Here is a 26,081-nt window from a genome sequence, read left to right on the forward strand (position 1 = left end):
CATGCTCCAGGGTTTATTTCCAGTTTGTTGGATTTCTCGGGCGCAGGGTGCAATGGGGGCACTTTGGGCGCAGGCCCTGGCGCAGCCACCCGGGGGGCCAGGACCCCTCAGCCCTGCAGCCGCGGTGGCCCTGCTGCCGGGCTCCTCTCCCCTGGTGCTGGTGAAGCTCCCACCCTGCAGCTTCGTGGGGGACCCGGGAGTGTTTTGCATGAGCCACCCTCATGGGGTACCCGCGGCCACCGCCGTCCCTGGGGGGGTCATGGGCAGGGGGTGCATTGGGGCAGTGGGTCCGCGGGGTCATCAGGCAGCTTTGCCCAGGACCAGCACGCTCATGAGGAAGACCATGAGGAAGAAGACCCACATAAAGAAGCGGTCCATCACCTTGGCCACCTTCTTCCACTCGCTGGTCCAGCGCTGGGCGGCTCGGTGGCGCCGGAAGCAGCCGGCGATGTAGCCAACGTTCCTCAGCAGGCCGTCATGGTGGCACAGGCAGCGGTCCCGGGGGCAGGCGCCCGCCTCGGCTCCCACCTCCCCTTCCCTGGGTCTCTCCCCCAGCACGCCAGCGTCCCCCCTGCCCGCCCGCCTGCCCGGTGCCCGCCGGGGGCTCTTGCAGCTCTCGCCCACCTCGTAGACGCAGCAGAGCCGGGCCATGTGGTGGAGGATGAGCCGCCTGGCCCAGGGGGGCACGGGCCGGGCCCCCGGGCCGCAGTGGTGGACGTTCATGATGAAGATGGTCAGCGCAGTGGAGGCCGTGATCATGGTCATGGTGGCAATGTAGTACTTCCCTGCGTGGGCAACGGGCGGTGACGCCGTGGCAGAGGGGGTAGGAACCTGCACCCCCATCCCCGCGCCGCGGCCCCCCGGCGTGGGTGCTGCCCATCACCCCGGTGCAGATGCCCCGGTCCCATGGGAGGGTCCTGGGTGCCGTTGAGGCTCACCAATGAGCGGGACACTCTCCGAGGGTGGCATGCTCTCCGCCACCAGCAGCTGGAAGACAGTGAGGGCCAGCAGCACCGTCACCCCCAGTGAGACCTTCTCCCCCGAGTCGGCTGGCAGGTAGAAGCCAAGGGGCGCCAGGAAGGAGACCATGACGCAGGGCAGGAGCAGGTTGAAGATGTAGAAGGAGGCACGGCGGCGGAGGAGCAAGGTGTAGGTGACGTCGGGGTAGGGCTCGGAGCAGCAGCCGTAGGTGACGACGTTCCTCGTGGCAGGCATGCCCAGCACCTCCCACTCCACGTTCTCCACGAAGTCCGTCAGGTCCCCGGCATCCAGCTGGTTGTGGAGGTCGATCTGGTTCCCGTTGTAAGTCCAGGAGCCGAAGGTGAGGCGGCACCGCTGCCCGTCGAAGGGGAAGTAGGAGACGTCCACCTTGCAGGAGCTCTTGGTGATGGCGGGCGAGTCCCACATGATGTGCCCGTTGGAGCGCAGCACCACGTTGGTCTCCATCGAGCCGCCGAAGCGGTCATCGGCGCTGGGGGAGGGATGGCCGTGGGGCCGGGATGGCCCCGAGCCTCGCGCTGGGTGAGGGGCTGTGGGGCCGGGGCCAAGCGCCTGCCCCCAACGCCGCGTCCCCTCCCCGCCTCACCTTGGCCCCCAAAAAGGGGGCTCGGTGCCCCCGGCCACCCCCATGGCGGCACATCCCAGCTGCCAGCCCCCTTGCCCCCGTTGTCACCCAATCGAGGTGACTACCTCCCTGTGTAACCCACAGCAGGACCCCCCTGCTCACGCAGCCGTGCCGCCCCGAGGTTGGCAATACCCCGTGCAGCCCCACCCCCAGCCCCAGCCTGAGCCCCCCGGCTCCGGGAGCAGCGTGGCGGGGGCCGAGCACGACCCACTTGTTGTAGAGGATGATGTCCGGCCGCCAGACGTAGCTGCCGGGGACGCGGATGCTGTCGATGCCGTCGTAGGCGTCCTTGTCCCAGGTGAGGTGGGCGTCCAGCCAGGCCTGGCGGACCCACAGGTAGGAGGTGAGGACCTGGTTCCTCTCGTCCTGCCGAGGGGAGAGGGTGGGCGCGGGGGACAGACCCCGGTGCTGCCTGCTGTCCCCCTCATCCCCCGGCCCGGCAGCCTCTGCAAGGGTCCCGAGGGGCTGCGCTGCCTTCAAGGCGGGGGGGTTGCGCTGGTTTTGGGAGGTTGGAGATGTCCGAGCTGGTTTCAAGTGGTCCAAGCTCATGTTGGGGTGGGGCTGTGCTGGTTTTGGGGGGTGTCCGAGCTGGCTTCAAGTGGTCAGAGCTGAGTTGGGGTGCAGCGGGGCTGGTTTTGAGGGGTCTGGGCTGGTTTCAAGGGGTGAGCATCAGCTCTGCATCGAGGGGGGAGAGCAGAGCCCGGCTAAGCAGCGGCCAGGGGTGTGACGAGGACGGTCTCGTTTTGGCTGGGCTGCTGGTGCCGATGCCCGTGCCGGTGCCGGTGCCATGCCCAGCCACTCACCATGTCGATGATCTGGGAGAGGGTGACCTGGAGGGTGACGTTGAGCGCCTGGTCCGTGTCATCCACGGGGCGCAGGGCACTGGAGTAGTTGGCAAAGAGGTCGTGGAGCAGCTTGTAGGCGAACCTGCCCTGTGCCCCCCGGCAGCCTGCGGGGACCCAGATCGGGGCTGGAGGGGCCGCGGCAGCGAGTGCTGGGGGTGCAGCCAGACCCCTCCCCAGGGACCCCCCAGGACCCGGCCGCGGGGACCCACTGGCAGCTGAGCAAGGTGGGGGAGCACGCCGGGACCCCCAACCCTGCCCACCACCAGCCCAAGCCCCCGCTTCCCGCTGACCCCGTCCCCCATGCAGGGGTGCCCAACGTGCAGGGACGCTGCCGCTCGCGGGGGCCGGGGGCCCTCTCCCCACGCCCAGGGCTGGGTGGGGGTCAGCACCCCTCGCCGCCCCCTCTGCCACTTACCCGGGGCCAGGAGGCAGCCGGCGAGGCAGAGGGCGAGCAGCGGGCGAGCGCCGGGCTCCATCCTGCCACGCTCCCGCCCCGCGCTGGTCCCGGGGGACACGGGGGGGGCTGTGCCACCTGCAAGGTGACGTCAGGGCTGGGACGGGGCGGGCATGGCCCCCCAGGGAGTGACAGTCTGTGTGCAGCGAGCCCTGCAGCGGGGGGCAAGGGCGAGCGACACCCAAGGGGGCTTGGCTGGGGACTGGGAGGGGGTTTGGGTGCAGCTGAGCCCCTTTGGGTCAGCTCTGGGTGCTGAGGTGCTGCCAGCAGCGACACGCTGCCTGTCGGCTGCCCGCCGGCTGCCCAAGCCCGGGGAAGGCTCTGCCTGCCAGCAGCCACGCACAACCCCAAACCTTCGCTGCCGCGAGACCCTCGCGGCCGCACCAGTGGGCAGCCCCTTCTCTGCCTGCTCCGGGCAGCTCGGGGCCAGGAGCACAGTGACGGGACCAGGCGGTGGGATGGAGCGGTGTCGGGGTTCAGCCCCAGGCAGCAGCTCAGCACCACGCGGCCGCTCGCTCCCACTGCCCCGGTGGGATGGGGGAGAGAATCGGAGGAGTAAGAGTGAGAAACACTCCTGGGCTGAGATAAGAACAGTTTAGTAATTGAAATAAAGTAAAATGGTAATGATAATAATAAAAACAGAATAATAGTAATAATAATGTACAAAGCAAGTGATGCCCAATGCAATCGCTCACCACCCGCCGACCCATGCCCAGCCAGTCCCCGAGCAGTGATCGCTCCCCACGGCCAACTCCCCGCGGCTTATAGACTGAGCATGACGCCGTATGGTATGGAATGGCCCTTTGGGCAGCTGGGGGCAGCTGTCCTGGCTCTGCCCCCTCCCAGCTTCCTGTGCCCCTGGCAGAGCCTGGGAAGCTGAAAAGTCCTTGCCTGGTGTCAGCACTGCTCAGCAACAACTACAGCATCAGGGCGTTATCAGCATTCTTCTCACCCTAAATGCAAAACACAGCACTATGCCTGCTACTGGGAAGAAAATTAACTCTATCCCAGCCAAAACCAGGACAAGCAGGCAGGGACGAGGTCGCTCCTCGCTGCGTTGCCTGGCACTGCGCACTCCTGCCCGCCCGGAGCTGCCTGCAGCTTCGCTCCCGGCCGGCGGCTTTGTGCGCTTGGGGGGCTGCAGGGAGGGTGAGTCGCTCCCCGCAATCTTGCCCAGAGCAAGCTGGAAAAGGAAACACGGGAGCTGAAAGGGAGAACAGCACCTTGGCCTCAGGCGGGTCCCGGCCAAGTATGGGGCCTGAAGCACGCCGAGGCCATGGCAGCGGGCAGATGCTGCGGGCCCCAGGTCGGAGCGAGCGCCAAGCACGGCAAGGGACATCCGTGCCCCTGCTTCTCCGGACTCGGTAGAAGAGGGAGGAAGGGGAAGAGGAAGATTATTCCCATTGGGTGAGACCAAAACCCTGGGAGGTCAAGGGACGTGACCCAGGAGACAGCAGCAAGCGGCAGAGAGGTCGCTGCTGCAGGGGTGCTGGAGCGTCTCCCTGGCTCGAGCCATGGGGAGCCCGCCGACTCCCGCTCCCCGGCACCAGATGCCAAGCAGCGCGCCGATCAGTTTTAAGGCTGGAGGTTTTGTTTCCAAGCCGTGAATTATTCATCCCCAAGCCGACGTGCCAGCCGCGCTGCTCCTCCAGCCCAGGGCAGCAGCTGGCTTTGCAGGGAGGCAATTACGGTAATGGAAGGAGGCAAAGGCAGAGTGACCCGGCTCGCAGCGCGGCTGGTGTCGCGTTCAACGCGCGGCAACGGTGGCACGGCACAGCAGGGCAGCGTGGGCGAGGAGACGCGAATCACCGCTGCGTTTCGTGCCCCCGGCTCCGTCTCCAGAAGTGGCCGCCCAGCCTCACCCCACTTTAGGGAGCAGAGCGCTGGATGCGGGCCCAGCCGAGGCTATCGATCTGCGCTTTATTTAACCCCTTTTAGAGCGCGCACAGGCAGAGTTTTCAGCCTGAAACAAGTCTGTGCCGTATGGAAAAGGGCTCCCCTCTGTTCGCCACGAAGCTGTAACCTGGACCATCCCTCGCTTTTTTTCCCCCAAAATCCCCCTGCCCCAGCCTCATCGCCGCCAACGCGAGTCTTCCTCGCTCCGACCTTTCCTACTGCTCTCAGGGACCCGAGGCTGACGAAGGCCGCTGTTACCAGTGAAGACCGAGATGACGACGACGTCCGGTCCCTTTTCTGCGTCCTTTGTCCCCCATTCCCCTTCCACTGACCCCACCTCTTCCCTAGTCTGGCAGCACCGATGTGAACGCCTTCGCCATTGCTCTTCGCAGCCCGCGACAGATCCAGCTCCACGGGGACGACTTCAGCTTTCCCAGCGCCATCGCCGCGCACACCGTGCCACCGCCCGAGCCAGCCCCGGTGCGACAAGCCAAGGGATGCGCGCACCTACGAAACCAAGATCTTCCTTAAAAAGCAAAGGAAACCGTGGGAATACTATAAACATTTTATTTGCTGTTTTCAAAAAGACAGGAAAATAATCTAGATCATTTATTTATACTTTTTTTCTTTCTTTTTTTTTTTTTTTTTTTTTTTTTAATAAAAACCTCTACATAATCCTCATGCATAAAGACCTTCGACGCGCCAAGGCGCAGCGGCACCAGGCGGGCTGGAAGCTGCTGGGCACCACGAGCAGTGGCTGGCTGCGGCAGGAGGTGCCACTGCAGGAACCCTGAAATCAGAGCACACCCAGAGACAGCTTTTTTTTTTTCTTCTTTTTTCCTTCTTCCAAAAATAGTTGGTTTCTAAACACGGTAAGAGTAAAGACTGTAGACACCGGAGCACATTGACACGGTCAGCTCTTCGCTTGCGGGATGTCCCAACGCTGGACGGCGGCTACGCTCGATGCGACCCAGCTACGCAGCAAACACAGAGACGACAGCGCGTGCCACACCGCAACACGCTGGCCGAGGGGCTGCCGAGCACCCACGGGTGCCCCGACCTACACGGGCAGCTGTCCTGCGTGCGGCGGCGGAATTCCGCCATCCAAGTCCGAAGCGCCTGGGCAGCCGGGCCACGCCGCTCCTCGGGCAGGTGAGCTCTTTTGGCAGTTTTGCTTTCGGCGCAGAATTGGCTCCTTCCGTCAGGAGCCCGGCGTGCTGGGAATGCGGCAGCTATTAGGACAAGCTCCTGCGTTTTACTACGTGCGGGACCCGGGAGGTGTCCGTCCTTGGAGGCCTGCACGGCGCAGAGCTCGCCATAAGGCACACACACGGGTGTCACCTCCCCTCCTCCCGAGTCAGGGAAGTAGCTTGCTTTTGGAGACGGAGAAATGAGAGAAACACCACGTTCGCAGGTCTCCAAATTCGCAAGAGAAACGCGGGAAAAGACACTTCTGAACTTAGTTTCTTCTCCCCACCCACCCACCCACCCACCCAGAGCAAACTTTTAACATAAAGCCCCAGTTAAAGCTTATCCGTGGTCAGTTTGGGTGCCCAAGGTTCATCGGTTTACCACGCGCAGTCCCACCGAAGCGGGAGCCTGCCCACGGAAAACTGTCCCAGAACTCGCTTCGCCATCCTCTGCGCTGCAACGAAAGGAGTGAAAAGGATCTGCCAGGAGAAGAAGCCCAGACCGTGCCCCCCTCCACAGGTACAATCTCACCTGCAGACAGGCTCACCAAGAGGTGCTTTATTGATTCTAGGAAAATGTCGTGTGGTTGAGGGTGCCAGCCAGCAAAGGTCCAACCGGTCTCAACGCTCCCCCAGGTTACAGAACTTCCTGCGTTAGCCCACGTACTAAAGCCGTTTTTACACCTCTATGGAAAAACCTGCGTGGCTGGAGAGGTTGTTCACCCTCAGAACAAGGGCAAGGGTTAACAAACGGTACAAACTGTCTATCGGTGGAACGGATTCTTCCTCAGTGAGTCACTACTGTCAGCTCCCGTAGGTAAGACTGGGTGAGGCTGCGGAGCTCCTCCAAGGCATAGTCCTCCGGCATGGGCAGCCGTCCAATGTGGGGAGCGAGCAGGCGAAGAGGGACGCGCTGCACGTCAGGCGTGGAGTCGGAGATGGGCTCCGTGGCGTGCTGCAGGCTGAGGACCACCCGCAGCAGGTTAGCGACGCACTTGGCCATATCTGGAAAAAACAGGGAAAAGGAGCGTTTTTCCGCATGCTCCAACACCGCGCTCCGGAGCGGGAGGTAGCACGTGAGCACTTCGGAGCTCACCCTGCAGAGGGGTGAACTTGAACAGCGACTCGACAGGAAATTTTGGAGCAAAGGCATTTGGCTGGCTTGGTGGAACCATGCCCTAGTGTGACCTGGCCTTTTCTCAGCTCCAGCAGGGAATCTCTCTCCATACCGACTTCCTCTATGAGTATAATAAAAAATTGGCCTTATTCCTTAGACCAGGCTGTTTTCTCCAAGTACGCTCATGCTTTATTTGGCTTTACTTGGCTGGAAAACTAAGTACGGACAAGACACCTTACAGCTTATCAGGAGGCAGCTGTAAGAGACCAGACGCTGGATGCCACAGCAATGAGGCACCAAAAACTGCCTGAAGTGACAAGCGATAGCTGCAGGTACGGTAACTACCGGAGCACCACAGGGCTCCTCTCACCAACAGCTTTCCTCCTCGGCACAGGGACAGACACACTGGCCGCCCAGGTGACAGCCGGTACTAGCTGGGCGAGGCTGTAAGGTTGGCTTTCGCCGCGGGCCGCGAGATACCGACGTCACCGTACCTGACTGAGCCAGGCGGTCCTTGGCGTTGTGGCACTGGATCTGCTCTATCCTGTTGCACAGCGACGTCACTTTGGTATGTAACCGCTCCAGCTCGTAGGTGGAACAATCCAGCTGAAAGCAAACGAGAGAGTCAGCCTCCGAGTCATCCAAAGCCTTTCAGCAGAATCGCTCACACACTGCCCGAGTTCGCTCTAAGCCAGATCTATCCAACAGAAGACAATCTACGCTAAAAACCTGTTGGAAGTTAACACCTGAAGTGGGGGAAATGGGAAGTCTGGAACCGAATCAGAGGGGACTCGCACGCAGACTCCCAGCTAACTGCTGGTTTTGTTCCTTCTCCTTCACCTACCTCACTGCCATGCTACGCAGAGCACGTTTGCAGGGCGGAGCCCACATCTTATTTTGACAGTATCTACCAAATCTCTCTGTATTTTCAGAGATGCACCACATTCTGTTTGCTAGTGTCTACCGAAGGGGAACATTAACACTGAACGCTGAGTAAAAGGTTATTCTAAAAGTGAGACTCCGTATGAGCTTCCAAACTGTAGGAAAAATACCCCACAATTGTTTTAGTTCATTACCTGTTGAATCCTATCAAGCATCTCAATAACGCGGATGTAATCTAGGTAGACCAGCCCCGCCATCTCCCAGTCCTGGATGAGTGCGCTACGCTCTGGAGGGGCAAGATCTTCCAGGAATCCTTTCAGGTACTTGTAGTTTTCATTAATAATAGCGTCTAAAGAGAACAAGCACATTGGTAACGGAGCAAAAGGGTTTCTTACAACTCAGCAACATTGACTGTTAAAGAAAAAGCAACTGATGGACCGTACTCTCAGGCACTTTTGTAATTCCTCGACACTATCAGCCATGGCCAGAAGCACTTACTTGATCTATGACCTACAAAAGGTGAGTCTAAGCCTGCCCCATTTCCAAAAGTAGGGACACCCACAGGATTGGGGCTCCAGGAATGCTACCGCTGCCCTTGTTCCCCGAGGCACCTCTGGCACAGGAAGGCAGAGGTGGGGGAGTCCCCATCCCTGGAGGGGTTCAAAACACGGGCAGACGTGGCACTTTGGGACGTGGTTTAGTGGGCATGGGGGTGTTGGGTTGATGGCTGGACTGATGATCTTAGAGGTCCTTTCCAACCTTAGTGATTCTATTCTAGTTTTACTTTCATCAAAAAAAATAATCCAGCCACCAGGCCAGGAAACATAAAATTAATTATTGCTCTCCCCTTAATTGGTTTAGTGGTGGACTTGGTAGTGTAGGTTAATGGTTGGACTTGATCTTAAAGGTCTTCTCCAACCTAAACGATTCTCTGATTCTATATTCTATGTGCAGAAGGTTAAGCACTGCCCTTCTCACGTGTTTGCAGTGAATCATCATCACGCCAGGTATCAAGTGAGAGCTATTTTGAAACAGCCAGCCACTCTCTACCAACCCTGTTGCTAGAAACACAGCCCACATTATTGAACACCCAATGACTTTTGTTCCTACTATGTTTATGTGTGCTGTTCAAAGGACGGAATGGAAAAAAAAAGTTAGGAGAGCAGACTCACCTGAGGCTAAGTGCCTGACAACCAGCTTGTGACACTGGTTCCAGTGCCCAGCCTTGAACAAGAAGAGGGCTTCTTTATGCTTGTCACCCTCCATCCTTGCTCGAACTGCCTTTGCTTCATGAATCCACTCCGGGGGGACGCAGAGCCTCTGCGTCAGGAAAGTCTCCTTGTCCCAAGACTCTGGTGTCTCGGAGAGAACACAATGCCGATTTAAGAGTTCACGCACCGCCTTCTCCCGTATGCTGGGGAAAGAGAGGACAAGGTGTTATTCCAACAAGCAACCCTTCATACCACTCCACCAGAAGATACACTTCAATACAGGCAGCTGAGGACTGAACGAGGCAGCAGTGAACTGCGTTATACTTATTGGCGACGGCAGAGGCACAGGCATAACAGATGGCAAAAGCCAGCCTCGCCGGGCCTTGAACAGTCTTACTGCAGGATATTAAGAAAAGTTCTAAAATCAGTTGAATTCCTTCAGCACAGGTTGGCCACTAAAAGAAGTCATTGCTAGTGTTTTGCTTAAAAACATTTAAGTATGATCCAGGCCCCTAAAAGTAATATACAGGCTCTGTTTGAAGTTATCAGTTGGAAAAGAATTCTATTGCAATGTATTAATGGTAGCTGTAAACATTAACAGCAAAGACACCTTTCCGCAGAAGATGCATTATCTACAAGTTCAAGATAATTTTTTGTTAAGTATGCATGTCGCAACAAAAGCAAAACATGCATTTTGGCAATTCCCAAGCTTTCCTTTCAAACACACTTGCTTCTGTTCAGCTCCAATGGGAACAGTTACAATAATTTGCTTTAACGACATTTTTCAGGACAAGTTTTGAACACAGTAAGTTTGCCAAGCCAGAGACAAGATACACAGCATCAGGATACCAAAGTGACTACAAGATCTGCTTCTATAGGAGTTCAGGAGTTACAGTCATTATAATACAGTGGTATTTAACATATAACAAGACATTTAACCAAGCAGAATTATTCATGCCACTCTGTAATCCCAGCACACAGTTTTTACGAGTGGTATGAAGTTCTCCAGCCCTGCAGTTCCAGTTTAGCGTGAGAGAAGCCATGATAATTACTGTATACATAGCAGGTCTATAAAACAAGAGACCACATTTTCAAGGAAAAAAAAAAAAAAACCTAAAAAATTCTTTGACTCACTGTCTATCAGTCTCGTGCAGCAGTATAAAAACAGCCCATTCCCAAAGCCCTTCGCTCTCAAGCTGGGCAGCGTAGCTGGCATTCAGCACTCCTTGACTCTGCTTGCATAGATGGCTGTAATTCAGGGCCCTGAGCACTTCCCACAGGTGCCAACTCAGACGATAGTCCAGAGGGTCAGATGTTACGCTCCTGGGATCAAGCAGCTGCTCAAGTTCATAGAGCCTAGAGGGAAAAATATTTGTAACATAAATAGCTAATTGTGTCCACATAAAATCAGAAATTGGTGCTACTCAGTTCTTTCCTTTCATCCACCTCCAATTATTCTATACATGTGATTTATGTGGGTGTGGGTTTTTGTTTTGGGGTTTTTTTTTTAAAAGAAAAGAAAGATAGGAGCAACTGTTAAAATCCTTTTGCTGCTCTTTTGAGTCTGCATCCAGACTGTCACCACCTTTTCTTCTGTTTATGCTCTTCCTGTAGATTTCTCAATGCCTCATTCTCAAAGGCAACTACAGTGAAGCAAGATTACTGCACTCTTCAGACTCGGAAACCACGTAAGAAAAAAATAACACAATCGTGCTCCAAAACTAACGTTTCATCATCTATACCATCACCAGCAGCGACAGCGTCACCACATTCTGTGAGGGTGCACGTGAAAGGTGGATATTTTGACTCCTGTTACATGGTTCAGTAAACGCTGAAGTTGATTTCACACCCCTGGATTGGGAATTCAACAAGTCACTGACTGATCAAGATTTTTCCAAATAGTTTTTGAAGTATTTACCCATTTACCTGTCACTGTAGAGCTTTAACAAATGGAAACAGACATCTCTCAGAGGTCTTCCGATATTATCATCTTCTTCAACTACACAACCAGAATCTTCTAGGTAAGGAGGCAGAGGACAGCAGGCGTATTTTTCACACTCTGGTGTGTTCTGAAGAAATAGTTTTAACAGTAAGTTTAAAGACAGTACTCTGAACAAAACTGCATTCTGAATTCCACACAGCTCAGCAGGCTCACAAGCATGCCTTCTGCTTCAAAGTAGAAGGTACACCCAATCTTAAAGGTCTTTTCCAACCTAAATGATTCTATGAGTCTACTGCAGCTGCAGTTAAAACTTACACAGCAACTCTATACTAACATGATGCTAAAAAGAAAAAACCTAAACCCAAAATGCTTTGGCAGGCTTAATTTCATCCCACACCGAGCTCTTAAAAGCCACCGTGCAGAGGTATAGGCAGCTCTCACATACACACAGCCTGTCTTCCTGAATGATTTTATAGCTGGAAAACCACATACGACCTGACTGATGAAAGAGGGTGCATCCCTGCAAGTTCTCTCCCTCTGCAGAGTCTGGACAGCTAAGCGAGGAGCCCTGAATGCACTCAGTCGACAAGAACAATTTTGCAGGGCACTGAACTGCAGGAGAACTGTTGTCTTTCATACCATCTAACCAGTCCAGGTCACCAAAATCCTCTTGACATTTTCACTGCTGGCAAGAACACTAGATCTGGGTTTGGAAGAGCACTCCACGTCCTGCTGGTTTCCAGTTATTAGCCCTCCTACGCAAAGTTCTGGAAACGAGCTGTATCCACTTTTCCTCCACATCACCAGGCTGCAGTGAGACCGCCCCCACATTCTAACCTAGTAGCATTATCTTCAGTTGCAGTCATGATAAAACTAGAGCTTGGTATTTTGAAGTGATGAACACTTTATACTGCTACGTACAAAGGTAACACTAGATATTCCTGCAGCATTAAGCACGCATCAATTAGAAGTTACTAGACTTGATGCTGCGCTTGGGCTATCTTTAGGCATACGGATCAAAGGCTGAACTATCTTTAGTTAAATGATGAAACACTTTTTTCAGCAGAACCCTTTGTCTCTCTATACAGAGAGGCTGACAGCTCTAGAGGAACAAACAAGGCTTTGCATAATGCATGCAGCCACGCGCGGTCTGTAGAACAGCTTCCACGTTTGCTGTAGCAACAGCGAGCGTAACAAACACGGTGTACGGCTCGGCAAAGACTATTTTAGAAGTCAGGCAGCTGAGTATTAATCATCACGTTGGGAAAACTGACTGGCTACCTAGCTCAAATGGCCTTCCTGCTGCTGGGCACTACCCATCTTCCTAATTTTGTCTGACTGTCAAACACCTGGAAACACTCAGTGAGAGACATGCTTCAAATAAGTCACTAACGGAACACCCTGAAGATCAGGTCCTAAGCTTCTCAAGTGACTAGAATTACTAACAGGTTCAACCCCAGTGCTTTATTCCCATTCCAGTGGGGGAAGGAACATTCCTATCCAAGCGAACTGCTGCAAAAACTCATCATTAAAGCTGGTGAAGGAATCCGATGCTGTGACAACTGAAGTAATGAACCCCTACGCAATTCCATACTCAGCACCTCCGAGACTGCTCGCAGAAGTCTCAGTGCAGCACCAGGCACTCGATGGTACCAAGATCTCCTTTTACCCAGGCCTGACTGACCTACCTGAAACGCTGACTCGTACATGGCGAGTGCCTTGGAAATAGAAGCTGTTGGAGGAAGCAGGTACCAGAGGTGGACAGCCATGCAACGCTTCCAGTCCAGCAGCGAGCACACGTTGATGCTTATTCTCTCCGATAACTGCCACACCTAAAGAAACAAATTGCTAAGTTTAGTCAAACTTATCGCACAATGGTCGGTACATACAAGGCATGCAACAGTAAGGGGTTACATTAGTGTAAAAAAAAACCCCATGTCACCACCTTGTACTCCTTTCCTGCTGGGTACCACATGCTGTGGTTTAAGCTGTAGCACTCAACGTACTGCTGTCAAGAAAGGGAAGCCAAGTCAAGGACGAAACAGCCGAGTAACAGAACTTACAGGCTTTCCTGCAAGCAGGGCAAAGATCCGCAATCTCTCCTCCTGGATGAAGCAGTCTGCCTGCAGCCTGTGCCAGTCCACCAGCTGCATGGTGAGGAGGTCCCGAACGGGCTGGCTACCAGCCAGCTGGGAGAGGAGCAGAGCAAGCCTGTGGTCACCTGGAACGGGAGAATACAGCTCATCAGGCAAATCCTCCCACCTACCAGGGCCACAGCTATCTGTATCCGAGTTGTGAAGGGGCCCTTTGATCAGCCTACAGCTGCACGATTGGTTTTTGTGCGCAGTTTCTTGTGAAATAAACCACTCCATAAACACCTACCAGAATGGGGGTGGGGGGAGAATACAAAGGAATGGGAAAGACAGACTCCCCAGAGGAGACAAATGAATGGAAAAGTTTTAAGATCTGGGCTGACATGAAAGACCAAGATGAAACTAGCCATTAGGCTCTGAAAATACATGTTTTAAAAACAAATGTAAAGCACTTAACAGAAGCTAAATTAAAAATAACAGTAATTTAAAAAAAAAAAAAACTTTCAAAGGAGATACTATGCAAAAAAACCCAGTTCCAAATGCAATACAGCATCACTTCCTAACTCTAGGAGAGCCGACAAGTAAGCCAGCGTAAATATGACCAGGTGCAAGCAGTAAGTAGACAAGCCAGCCCCCATCTTAATTACTGTCCAACATAGGAAAACTCCGTACTCAGAGCGGCCAGTTACTATCAGCTCTCAAAGTTTAAATTCTCTTTATGCGTCTCCCTCCCTCCTCCCCCGAAAAAGCTGAGAGATTTTAAGTGTCTCACCTGACTGCTGTGCCAGCCTGCAAGCTTCACCAATTCTCTTCCCAGTAAGGCAGCTGAACACAGCCTCTACGTGATTACCGTGTCGGGACAAAGAGACTTCCTCCTCAATTCGTCCTGCAGCAGTCTCCGACAGCCAGCGAGAGAAGGCTTTCCTGCGCTCCAGGGCTAGGATGTATTCACTGGGTTCCTCCAAGCTGGCCTCTAACTCTTTCAGGTTCCCCCAAATCGCTTCACATAAAGTCCATGTCAAGAGCCAGTGCTTCACAACAGCTGTCAGGACAAAGTTATTTAGTCATAAGGAGTAAAAACATACAGAAGAATACTTAGAGAGGACTCATATAAGATTACAAGCATAACCTCGTAGGATATCTTAAAGGATATCCTTAAAGTGGATGCAAGTCAATTAGCTCCCCAAATGCAATCAACCATGTTTATGCTTTCAGAAAGAATGCTGAGGTACAGTCAATTTTTTCTGTTTTACTCACATTTACTCCGCTGATGCAACCTGAAATTAATCTGAACTGGACAGTTTTCCAGATTCACTATCACCATTGTGAAAAGAATTATTCCATACTCACTTTCTGTCACAGCAGGATCCTCGGATGCCTTCCTAACCCAGTCAGCATAGTCGTGAATAGCAGAAACTCCTGGGTTGGGCTCTAGAAGAGGACAGCGCTCATCCATATGGACAGTGCTGTGTTTCAGCTTTATCTCCAGAGGGATGAGATACAGCTGTTTGTCTCTGTCTGTCTTCCGTTGTTCTAAGCTCAGCTTCTCCACATGAACCTTGAAAGAGGATTCTGAGAGTCTGGAGGAAAAGAAGAAAATAAAACCAGGTAGTAATGTTCTGAACTGTTCTCCATGCAAGTGAACTGCACCCGTCGCAGAGCAGCTGCATTGTGCAGCTTGTCCTAATTTTAACATAAAGACAGTAAGACATATGATCCAAGGTCAACAGCTAGGTACGGAGAACCTAGTTACACAGTCTGGGATTCGGAACCAGGACTTTGGCAAATAAACCTCATTGAACGGGGTGCTTCCAGCTCTCAAGATGCTATGAGCACACCTTATCATATCCCAGCGTATTTTGTGAGAGCACCTCATCTGTCAGCAAATCAGATATGCTGGAGAACATCAACCGAACAAGCTTTCTGGAAGACTTAAATGGCAGAATATCTAGCTGTACGCCAGTCAAGTTTAAGTATGGAGTTACACCGCCCAGGAAAGGTCTGTATACTGCTTCATACACAAGCAGAATTGAAGGCATTCGAACTCAGATGCTAAACAGGCAATTTCTTAGGTACTGCAGATATCGTCAGGGGGATTCAACAGCAGATTAGAAGCTTCCTGGACAACAATTTTGAACTTTCTCTATTTAACCTTCTGCTGGATGACAGTGCTGTTTACTTGTTAAAAAGAAAATAACTGCTCTTACTACAATATTCCAGTTCTTTGAGATACGGGTTTTTATAAAATAGCAACCTGAAGGAAATCTCCATGGCTAATCTCCACCTTGCACCACTTCTGCATATCAGAATGTATATTAAGCTGAATGTCAAAAGGGTATCGACCTACAATCAAGATTCTTTCAAACGTGAAGAGAGAATACGTCACAACCGTCCTGAAGGAAACGACTACTCACGATTTTGGAGCAACAGGAGTTGGCAGGAATCTGTATTCCATGGACTCAGACTGAGGATCTTCCACTTCACTTGATCCACTCAACTGATCTCCGCAGTTGACAAGTGTCCAGTTGGGTCCCCAACCGACACGAAAGGAGCGCCCCATGAAGAGTGCCATATCCATCAGTAGCTTCCCTTTTCTGTAGGTGATGGACTTTTCCAGAGGTACAAGCCCCTGCTGCCTGCGGACACCGACTGTTTTCATCTGTACCTCAGGGACTGACGGTGGCACAGAGAATGCAAAGGCTAATGGAGAAGTCGCCGACCAAAGGCCAACAGAAGGGGGACTGCTTGAAGTCCTTGGTCCCTTGAAGTCTTGCAGAGCAGCACTCGGTGACTGGAAAATTACATTAGCAAACTTTGACTGCAGCAACCCACCAACTAGAGGGAAGAAGCAGGAAGAACACTTAAGTGAATGGGGTACTCACTTTTCAGGCAGTACATTTCTGGTATTTTAAAGGTATTTTAGTACTTGAGCAGCCAGCGAAAACGTTTGCCCTTGGTTTGTGATGGTAACGTGTAACTAAGCGTGATTATTTGCAGTACTGAGCACCGCAAAACCCACCACGCACAGCCTGATTTGCATTATCCAAACAAAAACACATGGTATTACACCCAGAACAGTACATATACAGTCTCACCCCAAAATTTGCAGTTTCCGAAGAAGTCGCTAATTTAACAGATATTGTCATAGTTAGACCATGAGAACAAAAGCATCTCACAGAGAACGTAGGCACCGATTGCTATTAACAGGAACAGGGCTGGACTGTCCCCACAGAAACATCTCAGGTCTGCCTGTTTTAATTCAGGAAGCGACTCCAGGCTTGTTATTAGAGGTATTATTCCTATGAAATCACCAGTTACGGGATGTACTGGGTGTAAACCGCAAGGTTTTGGTAGCAGGGGGGCAGGGGTGGTCTCTGTGAGAAGAGACCGGGGCTGCCCTGTGCTGGACACAGCTGAGCCCATCAGGGGAGTTTGTGGCACCTCTGAACCAATCAGCGAAGCTGGTGGTGCCTCTGTGAGAACTTAAAAAAGGGCAGAAAATACCACACAGGCAGAAAAAGAGAAGTGAAAACAGCAGTGTGAGCACCAGGTCAAGAGAAAGAGGAAGGGAAGAGGTGCTCCAGCACCAGAGCAGGTATTTTCCCTGCAGCCCTCGGGAAATAACTCACACGAGAGCAGGGGAAAAACGTAACGAAGGAGTGACAGAGAGGAACTGCTATGGACTGACCACAACTCCCCATTCCCCATCCCCGCTGGGGCGGGGAGGAGGTAGAGGAGTCAGGAATGAAGGAGGGAAGTTAAGCGTGGGAAAGGGAGGGCAGGGTAGCAAAGTGTTGTTTTGGTTTTGTTTCTCACTACCCAAACCTGTTTTAACTGGCAATAACTTGATTTTACTCAAGTCAAGTCTGCTTACCAGTTGCTGTCACAAGCAAAACAATCTCCCCATTTATTTTTCATCCCATTTTCTCCCCCCATCCTGTTGAGGAGGGGGAGCGAGAGAGCGGCCGGGTGGGCATCTGGCTGCTGGCCAAAGCTAACCCACCACAGTGCACAACTGTTCTGCCTTACGCTCAGCCAGTGATAGGATTTTGCCTGTCAATATTCAAGTTAAACTCTTCCTTCACACAGTATGTGGTTTCTCACAATACCTGAGTATCTTTTCTGTCCTTGTGATTTTGAAATAGGGAGCCTCGGAGAACAGATCTCTTGAGAAGTATCCATTTTTACAGGTTGCTTCCCAGGATGATCCAGGATCAAATCTAGGTCATCTTCATCAGCAAGCAAGGAAGCTTTCATAATCTAAACAGGTGATAAATCAAGCCTGCAGATTAGTAATCACTCTCACAGCAGCAGCTAGCTGATCTAATCGGCTCCTTTCCCAAGCAAGATAATTCAAGCATTGGACCAGGCTGCCCAGAGAGGTGGGGGAGTCCCCATCCCTGGAGGGGTTCAAAAAATGGGCAGAGGTGGCACTTGGGGCCATGGTTTAGTGGGCACGGTGGTGTTGGGTTGATGGTTGGACTGATGATCTTAGAGATCCTTTCCAACCTTAATGATTCTATTCTAGCTTTACTTTCATTCAAAAATAATCCAGCCGCCAAGCCAGGAAACATGAACTTAATTACTACTCCCCCCTTAATTGGTTTAGTGGTGGACTTGGCAGTGTTAGGTTAATGGTTGGACTCGATGATCTTAAAGGTCTTTTCCAACCTAAACGATTCTCTGATTCCAAACAATACAGTTGTGCCACAAATATTTCAAGTAACAGCGAAGGCATGTAGTTCAGGAGAACCGAAAGGGAGCTTGTCAGTTGACGATAAACTTTTACAAAGTACTAGTTAAATCAGTCTCACAGTACTTGTTAGGAGGGGTGTGGAGTCGTAAAATACTCATGTTTTCTTAGATCTGACCTCTATCTACTTGTTTTCCAGCTTAAGTAATAACTCCAGGACTATTTTTTCCTTACAAATTAAAAACACAGGTAGAAGTCCACAAGTGTTCAAGGTACTATCCTTTACCAAACAAATAACATCAACACCAAAACTCAAATCAAGACCAGTTATCCTGTTGCCTTGTTTTCCACAAACTGGGCCCAAGGCAGTCCTGTCTAGGTATTAGCTTAGCTTACCACATTGCCCACACTTCAAAATCTGGACATCTGAATTCTAGCCTTGAGACGATTTTCATTTCCGCATTAAGCTTTTCATGTCTATAAAGGTTTACCACAGAAACATGCAAGTCCAACATGTAAGTTTTAATCATACTACAGGTGCGATGTATAGTTCATTACAAGTTGGTATGTAAGTACCCTTGGGGAGGCAAACTGAGAAGTTAGTGAGAGTGATTAAAGTCCTCTCTTTCCGAGAGGGGAAATTGCAAGACACTCACCTGCAAGACGTGGGGGTTGATACCCAGGGTTGACACAATGTGAGTGGAAGCAGGCACTGCCTCCTGCTCTTCTATCATGTTGTCTTCTACAATGGGCTCCTGGGGAGGCTCCTGGGTGATGTCTGCCATATCGCTGTCCAGTTCCACGACCCTGCCCAGCTGCTCCACTTCTGGGGTCTGTGGACACATGCAGAGGCCACGTCAGACAACAACAGATTGCAACAGTTTGCCGAGAAAGAGTATTTAATAGTTTCAACAATCACCTGGCAAATGAAGCGGAGTACTCCCTTGCTCGTGTCAAGACTCCACATTAAGTTTAGGGATGGACATATATAACCCATTCCCATTTTCTTCAGAGTTGTAAGATAACAGCGCAAGTTACAGTGAAGCAGAAGTCATGGTTTAGTGATGCCCTCCTGAAGTTTACCAAGTTCTGCCATTCAGTTTAAAAAACTATTCTTCAGGTTTCCGTTTTTCATGTGACCAACAAAAAGGAAGAGCGTTTTGTGCATCCTTCCTTCCCTTCTCCCTCAAAATGCTATCAGACAAAGAAAAGTTTCCTGCGCCTAAGTTCAACCTGGGACATTTCAGATGACTGAGCAACCAGTTTTAAAAGCAGCAATTCTCCAGCATTAATGTGTGGCACCACTGGTGGCTGATGAGCAGATGAGTCACTGTAATACCTGCTTCATTTCCCCAGCTGTGATGTAGTACAAATTAAAACATTGAGTTTATATTCCACAGAGAACTTCTATGAAGTTTGAAGTGGACATGAGCCTCTTCAAGGTCACGTAAGACCGAGTCACAGAGTATGCGTGCGTGCATGTTTTCTTTAAACCAGGACACAACTGTCATCAGACTGGAAAGTTGTGGGGTTTTTCCAATGATATTCTACTTATCACTAGCACATCAGCAGTTCGAAAGTTAAATATAGTAGTTCTCTTCCAACCAGCACCTCAATTTCTCATCTCTACTACTAGTTCAAGACAGGAGGAAGGATTAATTTTATGATTTTTTCTGAAGGCAATCACATGATATCACCTTTGTGATGAGCCTGAGGTGACCTCTACACACCTTCAACTGCTTAAGACAACTTGTATTCAGCTCCAGGCAGGGCCAGAAAACCTTCAGCCAGTACAAACAATGAGCAGACATCAGAAATGAACTCTGACCACTGTCATCACCTCTCCTTCTGCCCAGCTTGCTGACTGTGGTGACAGCGGAGAGCCCCCCGAGCCCGTACCAAACCACAGAGCGCGACGCAGCACTGCAAGCCATTCAACTGTTTGTCAGCTCTCCTACCAGAAACTGAAAGGACAGAAAACCCTAGAGAATGCCATGCATTGCTGGTATTGTGCAGCTAACAGGCCAACCTGAAAGAAGTGCCTGGCCCAGGAGTAATCAGCCTGTGCCACATTAGCTGAACGGCCTTCAAGTGGTTCCTGATGGGCTCTAACCCCAAACCTGGGCTCCAGTGCACTGGTTTTGCTCCAGTCTAACCATCCCCTGTTGCTTAGATACCAGTGTCCTGCGAAAGATTCATGCTTACAGCTTACTTGGTTTCCAGAAGCAACAACGTACAGGCTGCTGAAGCAATGCTCTGGAGCAATGCATATGTAAGAGCAAGGAAACCGTGGCAGAGAGTGCACTGGAAATCATGCTAAGGAATTTAAGAGCAAATTCAAATGGCTGCTTCTGAGCTCATTAGAATCAGCCAAGAAATGCGATGACGGTTATCAGGTGAAGCAGATAAAATTAGACTGGGGGGGGTCTGTAAAGATAGAACTTAATGGCAGACATGGAAAGAGCCTTAGCTAGTGGTATCCGAGTACGCCTGCAGTATGCGGAACAGATTTACAAGTCAAAACATGGTTACAAACACAAAAGTTTCGCTGGTCCCTTCATTGTGCTTTAATGCAGCCAGGTCCCCGGTGTAACTATTTCCTGTGGACCTTGAAACATTAATAAATTCATTAATATTCAAGTTAGTGAGGGAATTAAAAAAACCCCACCCCCAGTCTAGATCCTAAATGCTTCCTACAGACCAAAGTATTATTTTCAGATGCTTTACACAGCAAGAGTTTGGCAAGTTTTTAAGCCATGCTATGTTGTTCCTCAGAGGTTTGGGAAACGTAGATGTTTTTCCTATTTTCAGAAATGAAAACCTTAATTAATGGTATGCAAGTCAAACAGGTTAATTAACCTGGACAAGTTTTTACTAAATACATTTGAATCTCTAAGACAGGTCTGAATAAATCACACATAGTCCCAATATTTTTGACTGCTTAGAACATCAGCTCTGGTCCCCCTTAATCTGAACAAGAAGCAAGAAGGAAAATTGAAAGGTGGTACAGGCAGGCAAGTCTGTTAGACAGCCACGCATTCATCTCAAACAAAATGCAAATACTTAAGGAAAGTACTTTACAGGAGCAGGATGAACTAGCAGGTTTTAATTAGCCAGGAGGAGCGATAAAGCAGCAGCTGTACACTACTCTGGGATTCTCTGAAGCCAGAATCCATCGAAGAGGTGGCAGCTGACCTAATTTGTCGCTACAGCAGTACGTTCTGCTCAAAGAGCAGACTGCGCTGTTCCTGGCTTTCTGTTTGTACAGCAACTGGGACTCCTACCATTGGGATGCTGAACCGCACCAGCGCTGGCTGTACTGAAAGGCGTTCAGGTGAACTGCTGCCACCAGACCTTTCCTTCCGGGCTCCTCTAACCTGCCTGGAGACCGAAAGCAGCAGAGATGGAATGGCTCAGGTGTTCCTACACAGGTTATAACTAGATCACAGACTCTTAAAAACAATTCCCAGTTGACTTAATAATGTTTTCCTACCACAAAAGTAAATAAATTCTTTTGCACAAGCAAGAAGTGCGATTTGTTTTATCTCCTGATGCTACAAACAGACCCTTGTCCAGAAGGGCTCTAAGTTACCCAAAGCCAATGGCCAATGAAGAGAAATGCTGCTAGAGTGTCTCCTGGTTTCAAAAGGACTAGACTCAGTACAAAAAAAAAAAAAAAAAACCCACAAACAAACCAAAACACACCACCCCAAAGGAAAAAAGCATTCAACCTATTTGACAGTACTACCTCTTAAGCTGTTTTTTTTTCTGCTTTGACTTCAGAGGCGCAGAAATACAACTCTCCTCCTCACTTCCCCGTGAAATGACACATCACGAACGCTGGCCACGTGCCAAGCAGCACCTTGGCACATGACAGAATCGCAGAATCACAGAATCGTTTAGGTTGGAAAAGACCTTTTAAGATCATCCAGTCCAACCACTAACCTAACATTACCAAGTCCACACTAAACCAGTCAAGGGTAAGTGTGTAAGTCAAGTAAGGGTAAGTCAAGTAACCCATGTCCCCAGGTGCCACCTCTGCCCATTTTTTGAACCCCTCCAGGGATGGGGACTCCACCACCTCTCTGGGCAGCCTGGTCCAATGCTTGACCACTCTTTCCGTGAAGAGATTTTCCTAATATCCAACCTAAACCTCCGCTGAAACAGCTCGAGCCCACTCCCTCTCATCCTATCGCTTGTTCCTTGGGAGAAGAGACCAACACCCACCTCACTGCACCCTCCTGTCAGGGAGTTGTAGAGAGCGAGAAGGTCTCCCCTCAGCCTCCTCTTCTCCAGACTAAAATGATCCATGATGATCTATGATCCACGCCTCAGCGAGCTGCGAGCTCAGAGATCGCCTCCCGCTGCGGTCACAGCTTACAGAAGGGTAACACAGCAAGCCTGCTTATGCACAGCAACAAAAACCTCTCAGCAAGTCCTGTCCAGCTGCTAAATACCCTCTGCTCAGCCTTCCCGCACACCCTAACTGCTGAAGGCTTACTGTCACAACTAGGCAACAGAGAATCCAGTTCTGGAAAAAAAAAAAAAAACCCTGCTCTCTGCACTTGCTTTCTCTTTTTTGACAAGTTACTTCAAAAAGCTATAGGTGGTTCACAAACATTTACCATTAACACCTGGCATAAAGAGTATATTCCACCCCATCAATGGCAGGATGCCTTCCAAATAGGCTGTTTTTTCACCCACAATGAAGCAGCTCCTAATTAGGCTTGACAATATCCACACTAATTACATTTGGAAAAATGTAAGTCTATCAGCTGCAATTAGACTAACCTTTAAACCCATGTAAAAGTATTTTTTTAAAAAAAAAAAAGTTAACATTAGACCTTAAGGGGTTACAAGTGAACTGGATAAAATGCTACCTACCCTACGTGAGACAGGGGCATACCACTGAGGATGTTTTACAAAGCTTTAGAAGCAGTCACATCCAACCCAAATAAACTTAAAAATCCAGCATATAACCAGCCTTAAAAAAGTAATTTTTAATAAAAATAGAGCACATTCTTAATATAAAGCGTACAGTCTTGCATACTAAATGATGGTTATGTCAAATTAATGCACAATATCATTCTCAAGGCAGGCAGCACAAGGCGTTATAATTATCTAGCATATATTCAATATTCACAAAAACAAGTTTTCTTCCGTAAGTGGTGCAAATATGCCAAACTCAATCTAGACCAGAATTTAAACAAGAAACAAGGGTTTAAAGCCTTCCCATCCCCACACATCCTCAGTATGAAATGTCAAGTATCTGAATGAAAAAGAACATGCAAACACTCATCAAGAGGTCAGAAGAGCTACTGAGTTTGCGCAAGGTTTTGCTCTTCGGTTTCCAGGCTACTTGTTACTTCAACAACCCCTCCCTAGGCACCAGCTATTCTTCAAATTTCATTTTACGAATTCCCTTTTAGTCACTGTCCTCCTTCTACCTGAGATGGAGGTGTTGGCTTGCTGTTTAGGGTCATTTGCTGGGGTGGTAGATGCCCTGGGGGTGGCACAGGTGCAGTTTTTAACTTCTTTGTGTCCACTTTTGAAGCATGCTCTTCCTCTTCCTCATCTGAATCTTGCAAGCCGTACTTGGAAAAGTGTGCCACCTGTGTAACGAGAAGGGCAAACATGTCACACCTTGGAAGAAACATTTCAGGCATCCATTTCTAAAAGGATGAGCTGGCATAACTGTCCACTTTACACAGCAGTTGTGACACCCGGAACAAATTCCGCTGTTGTACAGACCAAGAACATCTGCTCTAAGCAGGTCTTCAACCATTCAAAGAAGTTTCCATCAGTTTGGCAAGGATGGTTTGCACTACAGCCGAAGGACTTGAGACAGTTTACAGACGCTTAGCAAAGTTTTTGAACGCTAAGTTCTCAGGAGATTCTAACTTCAGACTATTTCCGATATTCTTGTAAGTCACTTTACAACTTGAACAAAAACGTTACCTTAAACACCCAGGATCCGGTCTCTGGGCGGTATTCCTTGAATCGAGCGCCCTGCTTCCGAGATACAGACTCCAGTCTGCCTTCGTAATTCATCTCTGCCAGTCGTTCAGGGCTTTTTATCAGGCAACGAGATGTTTTATCTGTAGGCCAGACTCCATCTAAGGTAACTTCAGCTCGTCTGTTAAAGACGGACAAAAGCGTAAGAGACTACAAGGTTTTGAGGCAAAGCTATTAAGGTACACTGAGGAGCTGAGAACTGAACACGTGGGCTCAAACCAACTTTTAAACGCAATTTCTGGTTCAGACACTTGCAAATATTCAGTAACTGTGTAATGCTGCAATCTGAATGCACTCCTCAGATTTAGATTTCTTGCTAGCTGCCTGCAAACACAGCAGATTGTCAATATTATAATAAACATCCTTACCAGCCACTGTCCCCAGACAGTACATTTAAAAATTACCTATTTAAACCTTCACCAATAGGTGGCTTTCTTTCATCGTCAGGGTAAACAATAACTTCTTTTCTACGGATATGTACAATGTCATCCAGATTTAAGTTAGTTAGATTTACTTCTCCTTCAAAGTAAATTGATCCATAACCTGCAAAACAAACCAAAACATCACAATTTGTCCATGAAAAAAAAAAAACAAACCTGCATGCCAGAGAACCTGGGTTCCTGGTATACTCCTCCTTTCCCCACCTTACCACCTAGCTCTGTCATGTCTCCAGAACAACGTACAAGTGACTGCTCCTTCCTACGGTGAAAACGCTGACGATGTGTTATCAACTTTTTTTACAGCCAATTCTTCTGCACAGAAAGCTTTTTGTTATCACTTGGCTATTCATATTGCTAACATAAACACTAAGTGTACCCTCAGCTTTATAGCATATTTAGAAAAAGTGCTTTAAAAAATAGTAGACACCATGTGATTTTTTTTTCTTTTTTTTAAATAAAAGCAGTAAAGAATACAGTTTGGGCTGAAGGCTCTTCACTAGAGCTCAGTCAGCTCCAGCATAGGTAGCAGCTAAGATGGAAGCAACGATGATTGGTTTTGCATCAATGCTCCAGCAAGTTCGGATTTTACAGTCTTTACGTTTAAGGACAGCAAGTGTCTTAAAAGCTACAGGGGCTTTTGTTCTTTTCATAGTCAAGCTTCTCAGGTCATCCCGTAACACAGGTTGTTAGCGCTACCAATCTGAAAGATTACAAGCCTTTGATGCAAGTTGTTCGCAATGCAAGGGCACTGTTTATAATCATACCGAGGGCTCCTCCTACTGAGGGCACAGAACTCAGATTCAGGTTCCGTAGTTTAAAATGACTGATTCAACTTTAAGCAACTAGAAAAGCTGTACATGCTTACCTTTGCGGCCTATGGTGAAGTCTGTCACAATACATTCATTTTTGTCATTGGTAAGTCTAGCTAGCTCCTCCATGGAGGGGATGGTGTAGTAGCCAGCTCTCGTTAAAACAATTCCTACGAGAGAAAATTCATTGAGAACTGGGTTGACAGCAAGTTCCCAGCTTTAGCATTTCAAGAGTTTCACTCCATTTCTTCTGCAAGCCTGGACAACTGAAGGTCCCAAACGAACTGAGAATCAGCACAACAAAAGCGGAGAAATCAAAATGCCTTATTTCCACAGCAAATTTAAGACAATTGCTACGCCAGGTTCTTCCAGCCTAGCAACCTGCCATCAGAGATCGCTGCCAGATGTGTAGGTAAAAGCAAAAATGCAAACACATACAGCAGCACTCAATGGAAACACTCTCCCACCTTTAATAATTTGGGGGCTCAGGCACCTGCTGACCAAGATGCACCACTTTTTACATTTAACCGCCTCCAGTGCTTTTTCATCTATTAATTTGTCTAGCAATCTTTAAAACCCAGAAAAGCTTTTTGCATCTACAACTTCTTGCCATTAGGGCTTTTGAAGACATTTCTTTTGAACACATCACCTGCTAGTTTCATTAGATGCCATGTACTACCTGAAAGGACCTTTTCCTCTTCACCTTCTCCAGATCACTCCTGAGTTTAAAAAACAACTCTTCACCAGCTACAAAGTCTTAATTAAGGGAAAGGTACTCAAGACTTCTCCTAATATTTTCACACTTCTCTTTTTCAGTTTTACTGAACCCTGAGACGGGAACCGAGAGTTCTGAAAACACACTCGGGACAG

At 49.7% G+C, this 26,081-nt stretch overlaps 2 protein-coding genes across 3 annotated transcripts in view; both read right to left on the reverse strand.

Moving 5' to 3' along the window:
• Positions 1-300: 300 nt before the first annotated feature.
• CHRNA10 (cholinergic receptor nicotinic alpha 10 subunit) lies at positions 301-2,945 on the reverse strand. Its single transcript, XM_075716697.1, has 5 exons — positions 2,885-2,945; positions 2,428-2,573; positions 1,836-1,990; positions 939-1,471; positions 301-785 (listed from the first exon to the last, which is right to left on the reverse strand). The coding sequence occupies exons 1-5, from the start codon at positions 2,943-2,945 to the stop codon at positions 301-303; spliced, it is 1,380 nt and encodes a 459-aa protein (XP_075572812.1).
• A 3,608-nt stretch (positions 2,946-6,553) lies between these two features.
• The window catches only part of NUP98 (nucleoporin 98 and 96 precursor), a 40,562-nt gene continuing 21,034 nt past the window's right edge, over positions 6,554-26,081 (reverse strand). For both annotated transcript variants that reach the window (XM_075716650.1, XM_075716641.1), the window contains exons 17-33: positions 25,268-25,381; positions 24,367-24,505; positions 23,906-24,083; positions 23,395-23,559; positions 18,604-18,780; positions 17,364-17,514; positions 15,669-16,089; positions 14,605-14,834; positions 14,027-14,296; positions 13,225-13,382; positions 12,850-12,993; positions 11,146-11,288; positions 10,354-10,575; positions 9,181-9,422; positions 8,203-8,357; positions 7,621-7,732; positions 6,554-7,014 (exon numbers count right to left, since the gene is read on the reverse strand). In XM_075716650.1, coding sequence (XP_075572765.1) covers positions 6,797-7,014; positions 7,621-7,732; positions 8,203-8,357; positions 9,181-9,422; positions 10,354-10,575; positions 11,146-11,288; positions 12,850-12,993; positions 13,225-13,382; positions 14,027-14,296; positions 14,605-14,834; positions 15,669-16,089; positions 17,364-17,514; positions 18,604-18,780; positions 23,395-23,559; positions 23,906-24,083; positions 24,367-24,505; positions 25,268-25,381 — 3,239 coding nt within the window. In that variant the 3' untranslated portion in view covers positions 6,554-6,796. The remainder of the gene's footprint in view (positions 7,015-7,620; positions 7,733-8,202; positions 8,358-9,180; positions 9,423-10,353; positions 10,576-11,145; positions 11,289-12,849; positions 12,994-13,224; positions 13,383-14,026; positions 14,297-14,604; positions 14,835-15,668; positions 16,090-17,363; positions 17,515-18,603; positions 18,781-23,394; positions 23,560-23,905; positions 24,084-24,366; positions 24,506-25,267; positions 25,382-26,081) is intronic.

Source organism: Pelecanus crispus, chromosome 1 (genome assembly GCF_030463565.1).
Source record: "Pelecanus crispus isolate bPelCri1 chromosome 1, bPelCri1.pri, whole genome shotgun sequence".
In the NCBI taxonomy this organism is placed as follows: Eukaryota; Metazoa; Chordata; class Aves; order Pelecaniformes; family Pelecanidae; genus Pelecanus; species Pelecanus crispus.

Coding starts and splice junctions, on each gene's coding strand:
- CHRNA10 (XM_075716697.1), bottom strand. CDS start 2,945: ATGGAGCCCGGCGCTCGCCCGCTGCTCGCCCTCTGCCTCGCCGGCTGC. Junction 2,574..2,884: donor CGGCTGCCTCCTGGCCCCGG/GTAAGTGGCAGA, acceptor GGGTCCCCGCAG/GCTGCCGGGGGGCACAGGGC. Junction 1,472..1,835: donor GACATCATCCTCTACAACAA/GTGGGTCGTGCT, acceptor TCCCTCCCCCAG/CGCCGATGACCGCTTCGGCG.